At 51.6% G+C, this 16,998-nt stretch overlaps 6 protein-coding genes across 6 annotated transcripts; 3 read left to right on the top strand and 3 right to left on the bottom strand.

Moving 5' to 3' along the window:
- Positions 1–264: 264 nt before the first annotated feature.
- On the top strand, positions 265–4,116 carry Triagg1_403 (uncharacterized protein; the record flags this gene model as incomplete). Its single annotated transcript, XM_062899031.1, has 2 exons — positions 265–873; positions 925–4,116. The coding sequence occupies 2 exons, from the start codon at positions 265–267 to the stop codon at positions 4,114–4,116; spliced, it is 3,801 nt and encodes a 1,266-aa protein (XP_062760753.1).
- Positions 4,117–4,680: 564 nt separating this feature from the next.
- On the bottom strand, positions 4,681–5,162 carry Triagg1_402 (uncharacterized protein; the record flags this gene model as incomplete). Its single annotated transcript, XM_062899020.1, has 2 exons — positions 4,681–4,836; positions 4,959–5,162. 2 exons carry the CDS (start codon positions 5,160–5,162, stop codon positions 4,681–4,683), a joined length of 360 nt encoding a protein of 119 aa, XP_062760752.1.
- A 1,672-nt stretch (positions 5,163–6,834) lies between these two features.
- Positions 6,835–8,484, top strand: Triagg1_400 (uncharacterized protein; the record flags this gene model as incomplete). Its single annotated transcript, XM_062899008.1, has 1 exon — positions 6,835–8,484. One exon carries the CDS (start codon positions 6,835–6,837, stop codon positions 8,482–8,484), a length of 1,650 nt encoding a protein of 549 aa, XP_062760750.1.
- Positions 8,485–9,672: 1,188 nt separating this feature from the next.
- Triagg1_399 (uncharacterized protein) lies at positions 9,673–11,853 on the bottom strand (the record flags this gene model as incomplete). The annotated part of the gene is made up of 1 exon (XM_062898997.1): positions 9,673–11,853. One exon carries the CDS (start codon positions 11,851–11,853, stop codon positions 9,673–9,675), a length of 2,181 nt encoding a protein of 726 aa, XP_062760749.1.
- Positions 11,854–12,298: 445 nt separating this feature from the next.
- Triagg1_398 (uncharacterized protein) lies at positions 12,299–13,585 on the top strand (the record flags this gene model as incomplete). Its single annotated transcript, XM_062898986.1, has 3 exons — positions 12,299–12,341; positions 12,395–12,612; positions 12,998–13,585. The coding sequence occupies 3 exons, from the start codon at positions 12,299–12,301 to the stop codon at positions 13,583–13,585; spliced, it is 849 nt and encodes a 282-aa protein (XP_062760748.1).
- Positions 13,586–14,246: 661 nt separating this feature from the next.
- Positions 14,247–16,815, bottom strand: Triagg1_397 (uncharacterized protein; the record flags this gene model as incomplete). Its single annotated transcript, XM_062898975.1, has 8 exons — positions 14,247–14,515; positions 14,569–15,072; positions 15,129–15,307; positions 15,371–15,398; positions 15,464–15,601; positions 15,663–15,671; positions 15,731–16,599; positions 16,691–16,815. The coding sequence occupies 8 exons, from the start codon at positions 16,813–16,815 to the stop codon at positions 14,247–14,249; spliced, it is 2,121 nt and encodes a 706-aa protein (XP_062760747.1).
- Positions 16,816–16,998: the final 183 nt, after the last annotated feature.

Genomic DNA, 16,998 nt, shown 5'->3' with positions numbered 1-16,998 from the left:
CAACACTTTTGATCCTTAGTCATCTTGATTGTGCCCCTGATTTTGTGCGACAGGCTTGGAACAGGGGAATTGACCAGCTTCGGGGGTGGCGTGCGACCGATTAAAACATATTACTCCATCGTTTGGACCCAGCCTCGATTTCGATTCGCGTTTCTCCAAATCATCGCCACGAAGAGAGAGAAAAAGTCTTGCATCGACTCGAGACCACCCAGAAAGTAGTACTCACAAACCGTAGTGTCTTACTGAGCCTGCGAGACCACAACAATGGCTCGGCCAAGAGACTCGCGCTCACCAAGTCCTGCAGGCAGCCATTTCAACTCGCGCCGCCACCGCAAAGATGACGACCGGCGGGATGCCAGAGACCGCCGAGACGATGGAAGGGATACTCGCCGCCGCTCAAGGTCGCGCAGCCCGGATGTGAGATTTGACCGCCGCCGCTCCAGCTCCAGCTTTGGCGGCGACTCCTATATACCGGAACTTGAGTCTGACAGAATTTTGAACAAACAACAGTATCGATACCGCGACCGTGACCGAGGCAGAGACAACAGGGATCGTGGTGGCCGTGACCGCGACCGTGACCGCGATCGCGACAACTTTCGCCGACGAGACCGCTCCTTAGATCGCCGAGACGACGACTTCTACCGCGGCCCACGTGATCGCCGAGGAGCGAGGTCGAGAGAGAGACTCGCGCCCAGAGCTCGCTCGCCTGACCGCCGACGTGATCGTAGCAGAGACGACTTCAGGAGACGAGACGATTCTAGGAACAGAAGCCGACGTGAAGGCACGGCTGACTCTCATACTCGCAGCAGCCGCGCTGACAGCCGATCTCGCAAGACCCCGGTGGCTGATGGTGGCAGGAACGGAGCTGACGAGGTATGTGTTCTGATCCCGGATGAGAGAACTAGAGCTCATAACATATCACAGGCCCAAAAGGCCAAGCCGAACGCCACGCAGTCCGAGGTTGATAAGAAAGCAGAGCGACTTGCCAAGCTTGAAGCATGGAAGAAGAAGAAGGAGCTCGAGGGCCAGAAACAAAAAGAGGTGAATGCCAGCCAAACTAGAAATCTGTTGGCTGAGATGGATAAGAAGGCCAAGGAGGGATCCACGGCTGTCTCATCGCCTGTTGTGTCGTCCGCTGCCTCGCCTGCTCCTGTTGAGTCGGGAAGCGTATCTCCAGCAAAGCCTTATACTGGCAAGTTTGATCCAAAAACGATTGCAAAGAAGTCTGCTGTCCAAAGATCACACGATACTACTAAAGGGGCTCTGGGGTCTATAGATGTTCAACCGCCTACCATTGCTATGCCTGTGAAAAAGACAATTGCTGGTGAGTCTCTGCCTCTCATGAGACAGAAAAGCTTTGCCCTTGCTGACATCAATCATCATAAAGCGTCTGCTTTGCCTACAAATCGTGCCAAGGCCAGCATTTTTGGATTTGGCAAATCTCATGCTGAAGGGGACAAGCTTCCCAACAAGCGAAAGCTTGACATGGATGAGGAGGTCATAACGAAACGACAGCTTACCAAACTCCCCAGCCTTCCAATAGAGGCCGACGACACCCCTTATGCTGACCAAGATGAGGATGACGAATCGGATGGTGATAACTTTGCCGAAAATGAGGAAGAGGCCGCCGCCGCTGCACGTGCCGCTCATGAAAGACGTCTTCAAGCTGAAAACCAAACTGAAAACCAAGACGAAAACGAAGCCGAAACCCAGGTCGAAAACCAGGCTGATGAGGAGATGAAAGACGACGAGCCCCAAGCGGCGCAGGAGCCCAACGGCGATCATGTTACCAGCGGAGAAGAAATGGCCGACAAGGCTCCCCCCGCGGAACACATGGATGTTGATGCAGAGGATGACGAAGTCGATCCTCTAGATGCATTCATGGATGACCTTCAACAGACGGAGACTGTCAAGAACCCTTTGAAGAAGGCCTCCGCTGTCAAGAAGCAGCAAGAACCTGAGGCTTATTTCTCTGATGATGATTATGCCTTTGACAACGAAGGCAATCAAGAGGCAGACGCCGCGCTGCTTGCCATCGCCAATAAGCGCAAGAAGAAGGATATCCCAAGCGTTGATTACTCCAAGATAGATCTGCAACCTATCCGCAAGAATTTCTGGGTCGAGCCCGCAGAGTTGAGCTCGCTTTCTGAAGCAGATGTCACAGATTTACGACTGGAGCTAGATGGAATCAAGGTCAACGGCAAGGATGTACCCAAACCTGTTCAGAAATGGGCTCAGTGTGGCCTCACCCGCCAAACCCTCGATGTCGTTGGTTCCCTCGGCTTTGAAAAGCCTACGCCGATTCAGATGCAGGCCTTGCCCGCGCTGATGTCAGGTCGGGATGTCGTGGGCGTGGCCAAGACAGGATCCGGCAAGACCATGGCTTTCTTGCTTCCCATGTTCCGGCATATCAAGGACCAGGAGCCGCTCAAGGACACAGATGGCCCTGTTGGGCTAATTATGACGCCAACTCGTGAGCTAGCCACCCAGATTCACAGGGATTGCAAGCCTTTCCTGAAGATGATGAACCTACGTGCTGTCTGCGCGTATGGCGGGGCTCCCATTAGAGATCAGATTGCCGAACTCAAGCGCGGTGCCGAAATTATTGTCTGCACACCTGGCCGCATGATTGATCTACTGGCTGCCAACCAGGGGCGTGTCACCAATCTCCGGAGGGTCACCTATGTGGTCCTCGACGAAGCCGACCGAATGTTCGACATGGGCTTCGAGCCACAGGTGATGAAGATTTTTGCCAACATGCGACCTGACAGACAAACAATCCTCTTCTCGGCTACTATGCCTCGCCTCATCGATTCACTCACGAAAAAAGTGCTCAAGAGCCCTATTGAGATTACCGTCGGCGGTCGCAGCGTTGTTGCCAAGGAGATTGAGCAAATCGTGGAAATTAGAGAGGAGAGCACAAAGTTTCTCCGTGTTCTAGAGTTGCTAGGTGAGCTCTACGACAAGGACGAAGATGCCAGGTCGTTGATCTTTGTTGAGCGGCAAGAGAAGGCAGATGATCTTCTCAAAGAGCTAATGCACAAGGGCTATCCTTGCATGTCCATCCATGGAGGTAAAGATCAAGTGGATCGCGACTCTACCATTTCTGATTTCAAGAAGGGCGTGGTGCCCATCCTGATTGCTACATCGGTTGCTGCGCGTGGCTTGGATGTCAAGCAGCTCAAGCTTGTCATCAACTACGACGCACCCAACCACCTGGAGGACTATGTTCACCGTGCTGGTCGAACAGGGCGTGCAGGGAACACAGGAACCGCCGTTACCTTTGTCACGCCTGAACAAGAGAATTGCGCTCCTGGTATCGCCAAAGCCTTGGAACAGAGTGACCAGCCCGTCCCAGAACGCCTCAATGAGATGCGGAAATCTCATCGAGAAAAGGTCAAGTCAGGCAAGGCGAAGGACTCGTCTGGATTTGGCGGAAAGGGTCTGGATCGTCTAGATCAAGAACGTGAGGCCGCTCGTCTTCGCGAGCGCAAGACGCATAGAGCTGAGGGTGAGGAAGAAGAGGTTAAGGAAGAAGGCAAGAAGGAAGAAGAAGATAAGAAGATTGAGAAGACACTTAGCGCTATCAAAGCGGCAACCTCTACTGTCCAGGCTCGTGAAACAGCACGGGCTGAGGCGGGAGACAGTGGCAAGGGAGCGCAGCCCGTCGTTGCCACAGGCGAGAAGGGCAAGGATCCTTTGGACAAAGTCAGCTCTGCTGTCAGTGCCATCAACAGCCGCCTCGGCAAGGCTGGCCAGCTTCGCTCTGGCCAACCCATCGACAACAAAGGTCCCGATGCCGGTGCTTTCCATGCCACGCTGGAAATCAACGACTTCCCCCAGAAAGCTAGATGGGCCGTCACCAACCGCACCAATGTGGCCAAGATTCTCGAGGCGACCGGAACATCCATCACTACCAAAGGTAGCTTCTATCCTCCCGGAAAAGAAGTACCTGCTGGAGCAGAACCCAAGCTGTATATCCTTATTGAAGGTGATACAGAGCTTGTGGTATCCGCTGCTTTGAACGAAATGACAAGGCTTCTGAGGGAGGGCACCATTGCCGCGGCGGATGCAGACAGCAGGGCTCCCGCGAGTGGAAGATATACTGTTACTTAAGTCGAGGCTGGGAATGATTGTTGTATACACGGTGGAGGGGGGAGAGAGCGAAGGGTATGGTACATGGAGGAATACACTTGCTAAGTTGGTAAAGTTTGCTTGTTTTATCACGCTCAACCAACAATGAAGCGTGAAGATTTTGTCTGTCGGGCGATGAAAAGGCGCAAAGAGGGAAGGCTTTCTACTATTCAAACACCACAAGAAGATGAGAAGGGCGTCTAGGCTAGTGTAGGCAATTGTTTATCAAGTTTGGTAATCAAATTCAGTAGCACTTTAGTGTATATATACATGAATGTGTTGTATCAACAGGAATGTCGCATGCTTGTCTGGAAGTGCATTGAGACATGTATCTAACCCAACCTGTATGCTCCAGAGCAAACGAAGGGTATCTGGAGAAGAAGAACTGAACCCCGCCCCCCCGGCTAAAAAGAAAAGAATAGAAAAGAACTCCGAATAAAGGACTACTTGCATTCTGCAGTCCTGCTACTCGCAATATAGCATTGCCAGCCTCTTTATAGGTAACTATGTTGGGTAGATGGGTAAGATCCGTGCTCGCGATCGGTATTAATCCCAGTTTCGCGCCTGGGCGGCCTCGTCTGCTTCTCTGGCGCGCAGTTCCTGGTTGCTTGCTTCGGCGAGGGTGCTCGACAGGTTCTTCTTCTTTTGCGCATTGAGCTGGGACTGGAGCTTCCCGCCTTTGGAGGAAGCTTTTGCGCGTGCCTACGAAGAATTGAAAGAGAAGGTTGTTAGAATACATCGGAAATCAAGCACGGCCGGCGCATAGCACGACATATATAGATAGATGTAAGGGGGGAAAAGGGGGGAGGGGGAGATGATCTTACCTCGGCGGCCTCGGCAGCTCTTCTCCGCGCATCAGCCGGGTCGCCGCCGCCAGACTCATCACCTGCGCCGCCGAGGGTTCGCGGAGGACCGCCGACTTTCTGGGGGACGCGTGCGGTTTTCGGGCCCGGAGGTGGAGCTGAGCCGAGGCGACGTCCGGCTTGAGCGTCCGGCTCTGGCTCGGTCTTGCCGCAGATGTTGCCCATGATTTTGTGAGTTGCGTCGGGATTGTTGGAGATGAGTTGCTTGGGGGTTGAGGTTGGTTGGAGAGCGAACGCGGAAGTGGGAGAGTGGAAAGCCGATCGACTGCGGTTAAGAGCGAAGTGTTGTCGCAAACAGCAACGAGGAGAGCTTCAAGCAAATCTATTGCTCATAATTATAACCCGTTCAATGTCGCATGCGAAACCAGCAAGTGCGATAACAGGGATCGAGTTGTTTGCCTGGCAGCTAGCGATGCGCGCAAGCCTGCATGATGCAGCGCCGGAAAGGAAGAGGATGGGGAGAGAGAAAAGATTACTGGTTTGCGCGGTGTGCTTTTTGAGAAAGGCCGTTTGTCAGGCCGGGGGGGATGCTAAGCGGGGTTTTTTCTTCATAGCGTGGGCCAAGCTTTGAGTTCTGTGAATTTTAACATCTTGGCTGCTTATCTATGGTTTGAGAAGTGGATTTAATACCCTGGAGGAGCCGAGATGGGATGGTGATTTGGGGAGTGAAAGGTGGGTTGAGGGTTTTGGACCGTCATGTCTCTTACTGAGTACCATCAATGGGGTCTGATGTTCAAAGTACAAGGTGGTGCAATAATATCATTGCTGTGCTTGATAGATGAGCTTGTAAAATGGTTGTCCTCACATCGATAAACCTAGTCTAAGCAGGGTATTCAGACATGGTCTATCAAAGGAGCTGTATCAATAATACCAACGACAACCGCATCGCCAAAACGCTAGAGATATAAGAGTGGCTTAACAGCACTAGTATCAAACACAGTCGGAATCATCCCATATCTCGTGCAGCATCAAAGCGTTGGATCCCCTTCCACAAGCAAAGGAGCCGCTTATGTCATTTACCGTGGGAGTTTGCTTGTCAAGGTCGTGCGTCCGCTTGTGAACCCACCGATCCGCAATAAGCGAGGCAACAAGCCGAACCGTTGTGCTCAAATACAGCAGCAGTACCTCATCAGCACATCATCAGCGCATCAAACGCGTGCCTGTCGGTGCCGTGGCCGCCTTCCGCCCAAGTACCTCGCCGTACTGCGCTTGTCATCTGCAAGCTGTGGAGTTTAGCCGCTACTGTCCATCGCCCCGCCCAGGATTTCAGTGGGGCGGGCGCAAAAAAACATAAATATGGCGGGTGGAAGTTGCAACCGCTGAGGGCCACAACCCATCAAGGTTCTCGCCTTTGTCAGCCAGCCCGGCGGGCGTTCCTTCCCACGTCCGCGCCTGCGCCTGCGCCTGCTGCGCTTGTGCTCGTGCTCGTGCTCTTGCTCGTGCTTCTCGATCCCTTCTATTTTCTTTCTTTCTTGTACAGACAGACCCGAGGCTGGCCAAGAGGAAATTCCTTTTTCTCCCTCTCTTTCAGCCTTCCCGCAACTCTCCACTCTCGCCGTTTGCGAAAGGCTTCGGCGCTGCGATTCAGGGCTTTGACAGCAACTTTGTGCCAGTTCTTCCCTGTCACCTTTGGCTCGTTATTGGCTCGCCTAATCCCTCAGATTCTTCTCTCTAGGATGAACCACTCACAAACCGAGTCTTCTCACGGGTAAGAGATTCGTGTATTCTCTCGCCAATCTTGAACCACCTCGGAGTCGCTGATGCTGTGTCTAGGCAGCTCATAGAACCCGCGTTTTAATAGAGCATTGACACCCGTCGTCTTTCTTCAGTCACATCAATGGAATTCCTTCACCCACCTTCTCATGACTTTACGATAGACTCATCCTCCGGATTCTCTGAACTAATGGATACGAGCAATCGGATCTCTCACGGCACCGGAACCACCGCCGATCATTTCTCTCACGACGATTCTCGTCTAGACGCTCAATCGTCGGTTTACTCTACCGATCCTTTCAAACCCTCGAAATCATTCCAAAACTCTTTAGATTTATCGTCATCAAGTCATCCCACCATGACTTCCTTTATGGATCACGACATTCAGTCGCAGTTGCGAGACCGGCTCGGCAGTTCTGGCGCAGTAATCCCTCCCTCAGATACCGAGCCGACCTTCCCTTTCTCCTGGGACGCCTATTTGAACGACACATTCCCTGATGCTTCTCGCTCTCTTCGCCTCGGCAAAGATGTCCTTCGCCAGACCGAGACAAATTGTGACGATGACTGTAGATCAATGGTGTCATGCACATCCGCCTGCGGTATAAGTTGCCCAAGCCAATGTGGTGATACCGGCCAAGGAATGTGTTGCGATGATGATACATGCGACGATAAAGAGTTGTGCCTCGACGAAATGTGCGAGGATGCCGCTACCCCCTGCACGGATGCCAATTGCTCGGGCCTCGCCAGACTTGAGCAGCTTCCCCTCGGGCCTGGCTTCTCAGACGGCGACAAGCAAGCTGCAGCAGCCCTTGCGTCCATCGGAGATACCTCTTTGGAATTTATACCCAACACCTTTCAGCAGTTTCATTCAGATGCACACTTTGGACCCCACTCTTGTTTTCATGGGTCGACATGCAACCACTCCTTTCCGCAAGGGTTCTTGTCAACGACTGCCGATAATGGCACGTTCAGCAATTTTTGGGAATACCTGGCTCAAGAAAACCCGCTCGCAACTCACATTCTTCAATACCATGATCCTCGACATAGCGTGGACCATGTTCGCCCATGTATTGCTGATGGCCCCAATCTAACCATTCCGAAATGCACTCTGCCCAAAACTGTCAGCGGAGATGCCTTGAGCCATGGGCTAGGAAGCAATCTGGGAGATTTCACGTGTGGCTTTGAGGTCAACACACTTGACCAATTTGCTAGCCACATATTCGAAGATCATTGGCCCATGAACATGCCAATCCCCGAACTTGGCAGCCTGTCGCAATCTTCGCAAGCTGAAGACCATTTCTCTTTATTTCCTGTCCGTACGAGCATCCCACCATCTTACTCTTTAAACGCAACTTCCTCGCATGACACACACTTTTCTCCATTAGACTCGCCTCTACAGAACCCATCCGTGGTTTCGTCGCTTTCGCCCTTTCCTACACCGCAGACAACGACTCCTCCTACACAGGCCGACGAGTCATCGATTGAGTCATCCGCGGAGTCAATATCAACTCAGCTCACCCCGGTTTCATCGGTGGAGGTAGAGACCGTCGTGGACTATACTTGTCAATGGAGATCGCCGGACGGCAAAGTCTGCCTGATGCAATTCAAAGATGCCGACGAACTGCATAATCACACAAAGAATGATCATCTGAAGGGAATGTCACGGCAGCCCCCCGGATTTCGCTGTCATTGGGAAGGTTGTACAAGGACGACTGTGTTTGGCCAAAAGAGCAAATTAGAACGCCACATCCAAACTCACACAGGATGTAAGTGAAATCGCCTTGGCAACTGCGGCAATGGGGGAACACTGTATACTGACGCCGGCTTTCAGATAAACCCGTGAAATGCTCTATATGTGGCCTGCAGCTCTCAGCGAAGCAGTCGCTTGACCAACACATGAGAGTGCACACGGGCGAAAAGCCTTGGAAATGCAAGTTCCCGGGGTGTTCGCATGCCTTCAAGCAACAAAGCGCACTTAGTAAGCAATCCAACTCTTGTCCAGCTATGCGCAGCTCTTCTGACTCTCCCATCAGCCATGCACGAGCGCACACATACTGGGGTCAAGCCTTTGACGTGTGATATATGTGGAAAGTCGTTTGGAGAATCTTCGAACCTTTCCAAGCACCGCCGAACTCACAACGAGAGGGGTGGCCACTCTTGTCCCATGTGCAATAAAGATTTTAATCGTCTAGATCAGTTAAGACGCCATTTACATAGTAACCACAAATGCAAGCCGGAGGAGGCCGACTCAATAGCCAAGTCAGTCAGGCTTCAGTCAGTCAAGGGAGCGAGACAAAAAAGTATGGGTCGAGTGTGAAGACCCAGGCCGACAATTGAACGTCAGCAATATACCCACCAAACGGAAACAGCCGTCCCCGTTGCCATCCTCAGTACTGGAATCTACGAAAATGATATATGATGGGTTGAAAATAAAGAAGCCATCTCTCTGAAGGTGGTGCGGTGGCTTTGATGGGCCCGTTGCCAAATAAAACACGGCGTGGGTTAATGGACTGGTTTATGAAGATAGAGATTTTACGTTATAGAGGATTTGCTCGAGTCGCCAGCTCGAGCTTGGGATGATTTAATAAGAGGTCACACTCTGCCAGAGCCTTGGATGAAATGACTGGATGTCAAATCCTAGGCGCTCTTGGTTGAGCGCAGACCCAATAATGCATATAGGAATAGGAATACCAATAACTACCCCTATGTAGGTAAGGTAGGACTGGTCTCAGCTAAGATCTTGATGGGTTTCACGTGGAGTTTGCATCCTAAAAGTAATTTGGAATCAATTTTTTGTTTTAAATCCAAAGGGGGGTATCAACTAATTTACAATTTCCGAGAGGAGTCTGTAGACCTAGTATACAAATGGTACATTCTTTTTCTCATGGACAACTCCTCCAATGCCAGCCAATAAATTATAGTACATTACCAGTAAATGCAGAAAAATACGCGAATCATCACTTTAAGTCGTCTCGGAAACATTCACGATTTCCAATCCGTCCTTGTCATCTTTCAATCTGACTTGGGCCGTTTCTCCCATTTTGAGTTGGCCTCTGATGATCTTATCAGCAAGTCCGTTGCTAATCTCGTTTGTAATCAGCCTGTTCAAAGGACGGGCTCCAAACTTGGGGTCGTAGCCTCGCTCGGCTAGCCAGTCCTTGATGTCGTCTGATATAGAGAGGGTGATGCGCCGGTCGTCTAGACGCTGCTGAAGCTCCCTGAGGCGGATGTCGACGATTTCGCGGATGGCGCTCAGGGCTAGCCGCTTGAAGATGATGAATGAGTCGATGCGGTTGAGGAACTCTGGCGGGTAGGCGGATGAGACTACGTCCATGACTGCCTGGCGGACTGATGGGTCAATGTCGCCGTTGGCATCCTCTTTGTATGGGTGGAGGTGGTTTTGGCCGACGAGGATGTCTGCTCCTAGGTTGGACGTGAGGACGATGATGGTGTTTTTGAAATCGACCTTGTGACCTTGGGCATCGGTGAGATAACCTTCATCAAGGACCTGGAGAAGTAGGGCGGAGATGTCGCGGTGTGCCTTTTCGAATTCGTCAAATAAGAGAACGGCATAAGGTTTGCGACGGACAGCTTCGGTAAGCTGCCCTGCGTCTTCGTATCCAACGTAGCCGGATGGGGCGCCGATGAGTCGAGAGATGGTGTGCTTCTCCTGGAACTCGGACATGTCAAACCGGACGACGGCAGACTCGGTCGAGAAGAGGAAGTTGGCGAGCTTCTTGCAAAGCTCAGTCTTGCCAACACCAGTCGGTCCGAGGAAGAAGAATGAGGCCAGGGGGCGATTGTCGCCGCTAAGGCCCGCGCGCTGCAGCCGCACGGCGTTGGAAACGGCCTTGATGGCATCTTCTTGCCCCTTGACGGATTCCCGTAGAATATCCTCCATGTGAACCAGCTTCTCAATGTGTCCCGAAGTGAGCTTCGAGACGGGGATGCCGGTGATGCGGGACACGACATTGCCAATGTCATCGGCTGTCACCGAGTCGTGGATGAGAGTTCCGTCGGCAGTCTCTTGCTGGCTTTCCTTGTCAGACGGCAACTTTTGCTCGAGGTTGGGTATGACGCCGAATCGGAGCTCCGAGGCTCGAGCAAAGTTTCCATCTCTCTGCGCCTGCTCGAGCTCGAATCTGGCCTTGTCGAGGTCCTCCTGGATTTTCTTGACTGATTCGATTTCGGACTTTTCTTTATCCCATCTCGCATTGAGCTCCGAAATTTCGTCGTAATACTTCTTTAAATCTTGCTCCAATTTCTCTCTGCGCTCCTTGCTTGCGACATCTGTTTCTTTACGCAAACTCTCCAGTTCGATCTGAATTGTCATGATTTTATGGTCCAGCCTCATGATGTCCTCGGGTTTGCTTTCGTGTTGTAGTTTCAGGTGGCTTGCGGCCTCGTCCATCAAATCGATGGCCTTATCCGGGAGGAATCGATCCGTGATGTATCGGTTGGACAAGGCAGCCGCAGCCACCAAAGCACCGTCAGTGATTCGGACACCATGGTGGACTTCGTATTTGTCCTTGATACCTCGCAAGATGCTGATGGTGTCTTCTACGGTTGGCTCACTAACAATGATGGGCTGGAAGCGTCTGGCGAGCGCCACGTCCTTTTCAATAACACGATATTCGGCGAGGGTAGTTGCGCCGCAGCACTGCAATTCACCACGGGCCAAGGCCGGCTTGAGCAGATTTGAAGCATCAATGGAGCCTTCGGCTTTGCCCAGTCCCAGGAGGGTATGTAACTCGTCAATGAAGAGAATCACCTGGCCTTCCGCCTTCTGAACTTCATCCAGCACCTTCTTCAGGCGCTCTTCAAAGTCGCCTCGGAACTTGGCTCCGGCAATCAGCGAACCTAGATCCAGCGAGATGACTCTCTTGTTTTTGACGCTCTCCGGAACATCACCCCGCACGATGCGCAATGCTAATCCCTCCAGGATGGCCGTCTTGCCGGTTCCGGCATTTCCGATGAGAACCGGGTTGTTTTTGGTCCGCCGTGATAGGATTTGAATCGTACGCTGAATCTCGGCATCTCTCCCAATTACAGGGTCCAGCTTACCATCCCGAGCTTTGGCTGTCAAATCAATGCCAAATTGTTCCAGTGCAGGCTTCTCGGGTTCGCCGCCTCCCATGTTCATTCGATGGGTTCCTCCTGGTGGGTGTGGACGTCCATTGGCATATGTTCTTACTAATAAGGCCGGAGCAAGTCGTGATGATGAGGTCCCTAAGAGCAGAGGCCTAATGGCTGATCGTGCAATAGCTGGTCTTGTGAGCCTGTTAGAGGCACCAGCAATGCGCTGGGCCGAGGACAACAACTGTCGCCTGGCTTGCATTGTGGCGGCTAAAATGAAGAAGAATTGGTGATGAAATAAAAATATGTAACCAGAATCGAAAGAGAATCGAAAGAGATATTTGCAAGAAGAAGCAAGCAAGAGCGCATCGCCAGTGGCATTGCCTCCCTCTTATCCTAAAAAGCCGAAGCTCTTATCGTAGCTTCACGATCTCGACAGCACGTTCGAGCATCTTCGGCCGCCATCGGCCCAGCCACTAGCGCCTATCTTATCATCACGTGTGTTGAGCCCCATGTCCCACCAGCAAGCGGGAATGGCTGCTACGGATGGGCGCCGTAAGCGGTTTAGTGCCTGAGGGTTCACATTTTGCTTCCCACAAACTCGCTAGCGGCGCTCACAAAGAAATCCAACATTTCCGTTCGGGTGAACATCACGAACGTGTCTTCCTCATCCTCTCCACACCCACATATCAGACACCCCGAGAGAGTCAATATGTCGGCCAAGCCCACGACCAAGCAGTTCGGGAAGTCGACCCGGGAGGTTCCCGCCTCCGCGGACCAGGCGAAGAAGTGGTACCCTGCCGACGACGAGAGCCAGCCGAAGAAGGTGAGTGTGTCTGGTCATGCGTCGCAATTAAAGAGAAAGCCCCTGTGTACAGATGTCTGCATTCGCAATTTGGGAACGACACGGCGATTGGGATGAAAGGGAACAATTTTTTGGGTTGCTTGGGAACGCCGGGATGCGGGTTGGCAGCGCTTTGGAGATTCGGCGCTTGGTCAATTTTCTTTTCTTCAAATTTCCTTTGGGAATGACCACAACATGTATATCCAATATCCTAACACCGACAAACACGACGCCCTCCCAAATTGCGAACAGACTCCGGCAACCTGGTGGTCCCTTTTTTCAAACCCCCTTACTTTTGCGACGCTCCGATCGTCATCCATGGGAAAATGAAATTCAAGTCGCGCTGACACGCTTTGGCAACAAATAGGTTCGCAAGGCCGTCCGATCTTGGTCCGCCCGAAAGACCCTCCAGCCTGGTACCGTCCTGATCCTCCTCGCTGGCCGCTTCCGCGGCAAGCGTGTCGTCCTTCTCAAGACTCTCGACCAGGGTGTTCTCCTCGTCACTGGTCCCTTCAAGATCAACGGCGTTCCCCTGCGAAGAGTCAACGCCCGATACGTCATCGCCACCTCCTACAAGGTCGACATCTCCGGCCTTGACGCCGCCAAGATCGAGGAGATCTCTCAGCCCAAGTACTTCACCGCCGAGAAGGCCAAGGAGAAGGCTTCCGCTGAGGCTTTCTTCAAGCAGGGAGAGAAGCCCCAGGTATGTGCAAGAAAATTTCAAGAAGAAGAAGAAAAAAAGCTGGAGATGAGGAGGAAGCAAGAGAAGCGTGGATTTGCTAACAAGAGGCTTGAATTACAGAAGAAGGAGATCAACAGCAGCCGTGCTGCCGACCAGAAGGCCGTCGACAAGGCCCTGCTTGCTAGCATCAAGAAGGTGGATCTGTTGGCCAGCTACCTCGCCAGCACCTTCAGCCTGCGGAAGGGTGACAAGCCCCACGAGATGGCGTGGTAAATATGATTCAAACACAAAATCTCTGGCAGGACGAAAGCGCGGGGTGGAGTTTACTGGGGTGTTGGTCAAGATGCGGGTTGTAGAACGGAAAGGGTCTCCGAAATGGGCTGGTTTGGCCAATTGCATTTGGAAGTCGACGGCATCGGTCACATCTTGGCGTCTGTAATCAGGTTTTTACAGTCAAAAAAACAAAACGAGCATAAATGATTTTCTTCCACCAGGCTTCTGGTAAAAACCAAAATACGTCTGTGAACGACACAACCTTTCAAACTTGCCATATCCATGTTCCAATGCAAAAAAATGAAGGCGAGGAAAGGCTCAATTTCAATGGAGAGCCACTCTGCCCAGGGAACGATGAAAGAGAGTCTAACGGTACCTTATGAAGAACTACATATACCTACGCCAACGTACCTATTAATACTATTTTCATACATTGCAAATGTGGAATAAGCATTTTTGGTGACGACTTGGTATAAGTGAGCCCTATATTTTGAGGCGTAAAGAGAAATAACACCATAGTTGGTTAATCAACAAGGTGAATTGAGTGGTAACATAGCTCTCTACCTTTTGAGAGGGTGTCTGTATATTGTTGTGTTTTTTTACAATGTATTTCGCAGACATATCGCTATTTTCGATAGTCATATCAATGCATTTCGCCTTCTTACAAGTCTCTGTCGGCCCAGCTCTGAATCATTCCTAAGAGCGTAGCATCGTAGTGCTTGATCGACACGGTGCCAGTGGCCTCATCCAGGGTAGTGTTGGCTTGGATGAAGACCTTGCGTGGCTGCTTGTTATCGAGGACCACCTGGCGGACCTTGGTGCCCCAGAAGTCCAAGCCAACGGTGGTCATTTGGGTGTAGAAGTCGGTACCAGTCTCTACATCCGCAGTTGACTTATAAACGTGAAGCTTTTGAAGATATTTGGCAACAGCTAAACGGGTTATTTAGTCATGGTCAGTTTGGTGGGGAATCACTTTGACTTACCGTCACGACCAGCTGTGAGAATCTTGGACCTGTCCAGCTTGATGGTCAAATCAGAAAGGTCATCCTTGGTATAATCCAACTTGCAGAAATCGTCACCGGCTTCGAGGAAAGATTTGAGAATCGAGAACCGAGCCTGACTGTGTGCCTGTCCCCATTTCTGGCTCTTGGGATCCCACATCTCCAGAGAGGCAAGACCAGCACGAGCCATGGAGAGGTAAGACGCGTAGAGGACATCTCCAGCAGGGCCGTTGATATCTTCTGATCCGTCTCCAAATCCAAAGATCTTCAAGACGGGGAATTCGCAGCTCAGGTACATAGCCACCAATTCTGCGCGGCATTCCTCATATGAGGCGGCGATGGGTCCAAAGACCGAGCTCCAGGTCTGACCAGGCTTGTACCAGGTGGAGATGGGCTTTTGGGTGACCGGGCTAACAGGGAGATTCTCCTTGTCAAAATTGTATACTCCATCAGAGGTCTCTTGCAAGAGCTTGCCGCATCCGTGGCCTGAATAGATGATTAACAAGGCTGCAAGAGCAAATGAAGGGGGGAGGGGATCTTACCAGTCAGCTCGTGAAGGCCGACTTGAACCTCAAAGGCAGCATCGCGGTTTGCCTGGAACACGGCCAAATCTTCTGGGCGGATGAAGGGGATCTTTTCGTTCGGAGCCTTGGCGCTCAGCACATTCCCGAGGGACACGTTCTTGAAACCCTCAGTCTGTCGGATGTCGTCGTAGTTGGGACTGGGCCATGTTAGTACTTAAGAGAGACATTTCGAAAACAAACAGAAAGGAGTTGATGCTCACATGTTGATACCGGCGGGAATGCCAGAGTCTAGCAAGATTGTTAGCTCCAATAAAAGGGTAATGTGGCTGCAGAGAAGTTATGGTATTACTGACTTGCAAATGTCATCACTTCCAGAGAAGTAAAGTCTGGAGAAAGGAACTTGTCCTTCTCAAATTCCTTGCCCCAGGGTAGCAGAGGGATGAGAGAAGGTGAAGCCTCAACCAGCTCCCCGAAAGCGCGAGTGCGCTCCTCTGTTAGTTATGTTAGCTGAAAATCCCGAGTATCACTCGACATTTGTAACAAGTGACATACGGTTAACCACTGTAAACTAGCATTAGTAACGATGTACAAGGACAAAGTTGGTATGTGGGTATACTGACTGGACGCGAAACCCTCCCATTCACCACGAACACCAGCAGGGTCACGATAAGTCTCAATAAAGCCGATGTTGCACTCGACATTAGGACCCTTATCCTTAATCCAGAAGCGCTGGCTGTCCTTGAATGCCTCCAACGATCCAGTCTCGAATGACTTGGCATATGCCAGGTGCATGTTCTTCTGATTTTCGTTGTCCGCGTTGGCAGCAGCCTGCTTGATATTGGCAGTAATGTTCTTCATCTCCTCAGCATAATCGCCATAGACAAGGCTGATGGTCTTGCCCTTGAGGGGTCCATTTTCAACGGCGAATCGAGTTTCCTTTCCAATGTCGCCTCCGTCAGCGGGGACGCTAGTAACGGCTGAAGCAATGAGAATATCAAAGCCATCCGCGGTCTTTCGCAGTCTGGTGTTCTCGGGCAACAGTCTCTTCTCCTCCATCCAGGCCGAGACAGCTTCAATCTCGCTCTTGGTGATACCCTTAGAGTCGGGATAATAGGTCGTCATGTGGCCAGCATCGAGGAATCCAAGATGCATAGAACCAGGGTCCTCATGGCTGAAGATGGCGCCTTTGGTGGCATCGTAGAACTTTTGTGCTTCAGGGGATGTGGCAGCCAGAGCAGAAACAGTCTTTTCACTGCATCTGGGGATGAATTTGGCATCGCCAAAGCTCTTATAGTTGCCCATGTTGCCAAGGAACATGGCCACATATTCGAGGAAAAGGGTCAATTCGGACTCTTCGACATCAGCCTTTTGAGCCAGTGCATTCCAGTCGCCATTGGCCGACTTGTGAAGGGCAATGATCAAGTCGAAGATAGGCTCTGACTCTGGAGAGAGCTGGCGCAGGACAATCCTGGAACCGGCGAATGCAGCCCTAAAGAAGTGTAAATAACAGGCACTCAGTCATATCCACGGCACGATCATTGCTACGGTAAGCAAGGCGAAGGTGTAGAGACGCAACTTACTTGCTGATAAAGTGAGCATATCGCTTCTGCTGGTCAGTCAAGAGACCAAAGTGCTTCTCAATCTCCAGGCGGACTACGGAGGGCGGCTGATCCGCCAGGTAGTGCTTGAGGTCCTCGGGCTTCATGTTGGGCGTGGTTGAGGCAAACCTGGAGAGGGCGACAGTTGCAAGGCGAGGCGCGAGATTGTGTCTGAGGATTGAGCGGTGCTTCAGTGAAGCAGCTTGGAATCTTATTGCTGGCGACCTGCGCGAGATGAGGGGCAGTAAGAGGGAAGACATCAGACCAGCACGCCGCGTGGCTGGAGCTTA

Source organism: Trichoderma aggressivum (assembly GCF_033847375.1).
Source record: "Trichoderma aggressivum f. europaeum strain CBS 100526 chromosome Unknown scaffold_001, whole genome shotgun sequence".
Taxonomy (NCBI): Eukaryota; Fungi; Ascomycota; class Sordariomycetes; order Hypocreales; family Hypocreaceae; genus Trichoderma; species Trichoderma aggressivum.
The sequence above is the reverse complement of the archived record's forward strand: the minus strand, read 5'-3'. Positions and strand labels throughout refer to the sequence as shown.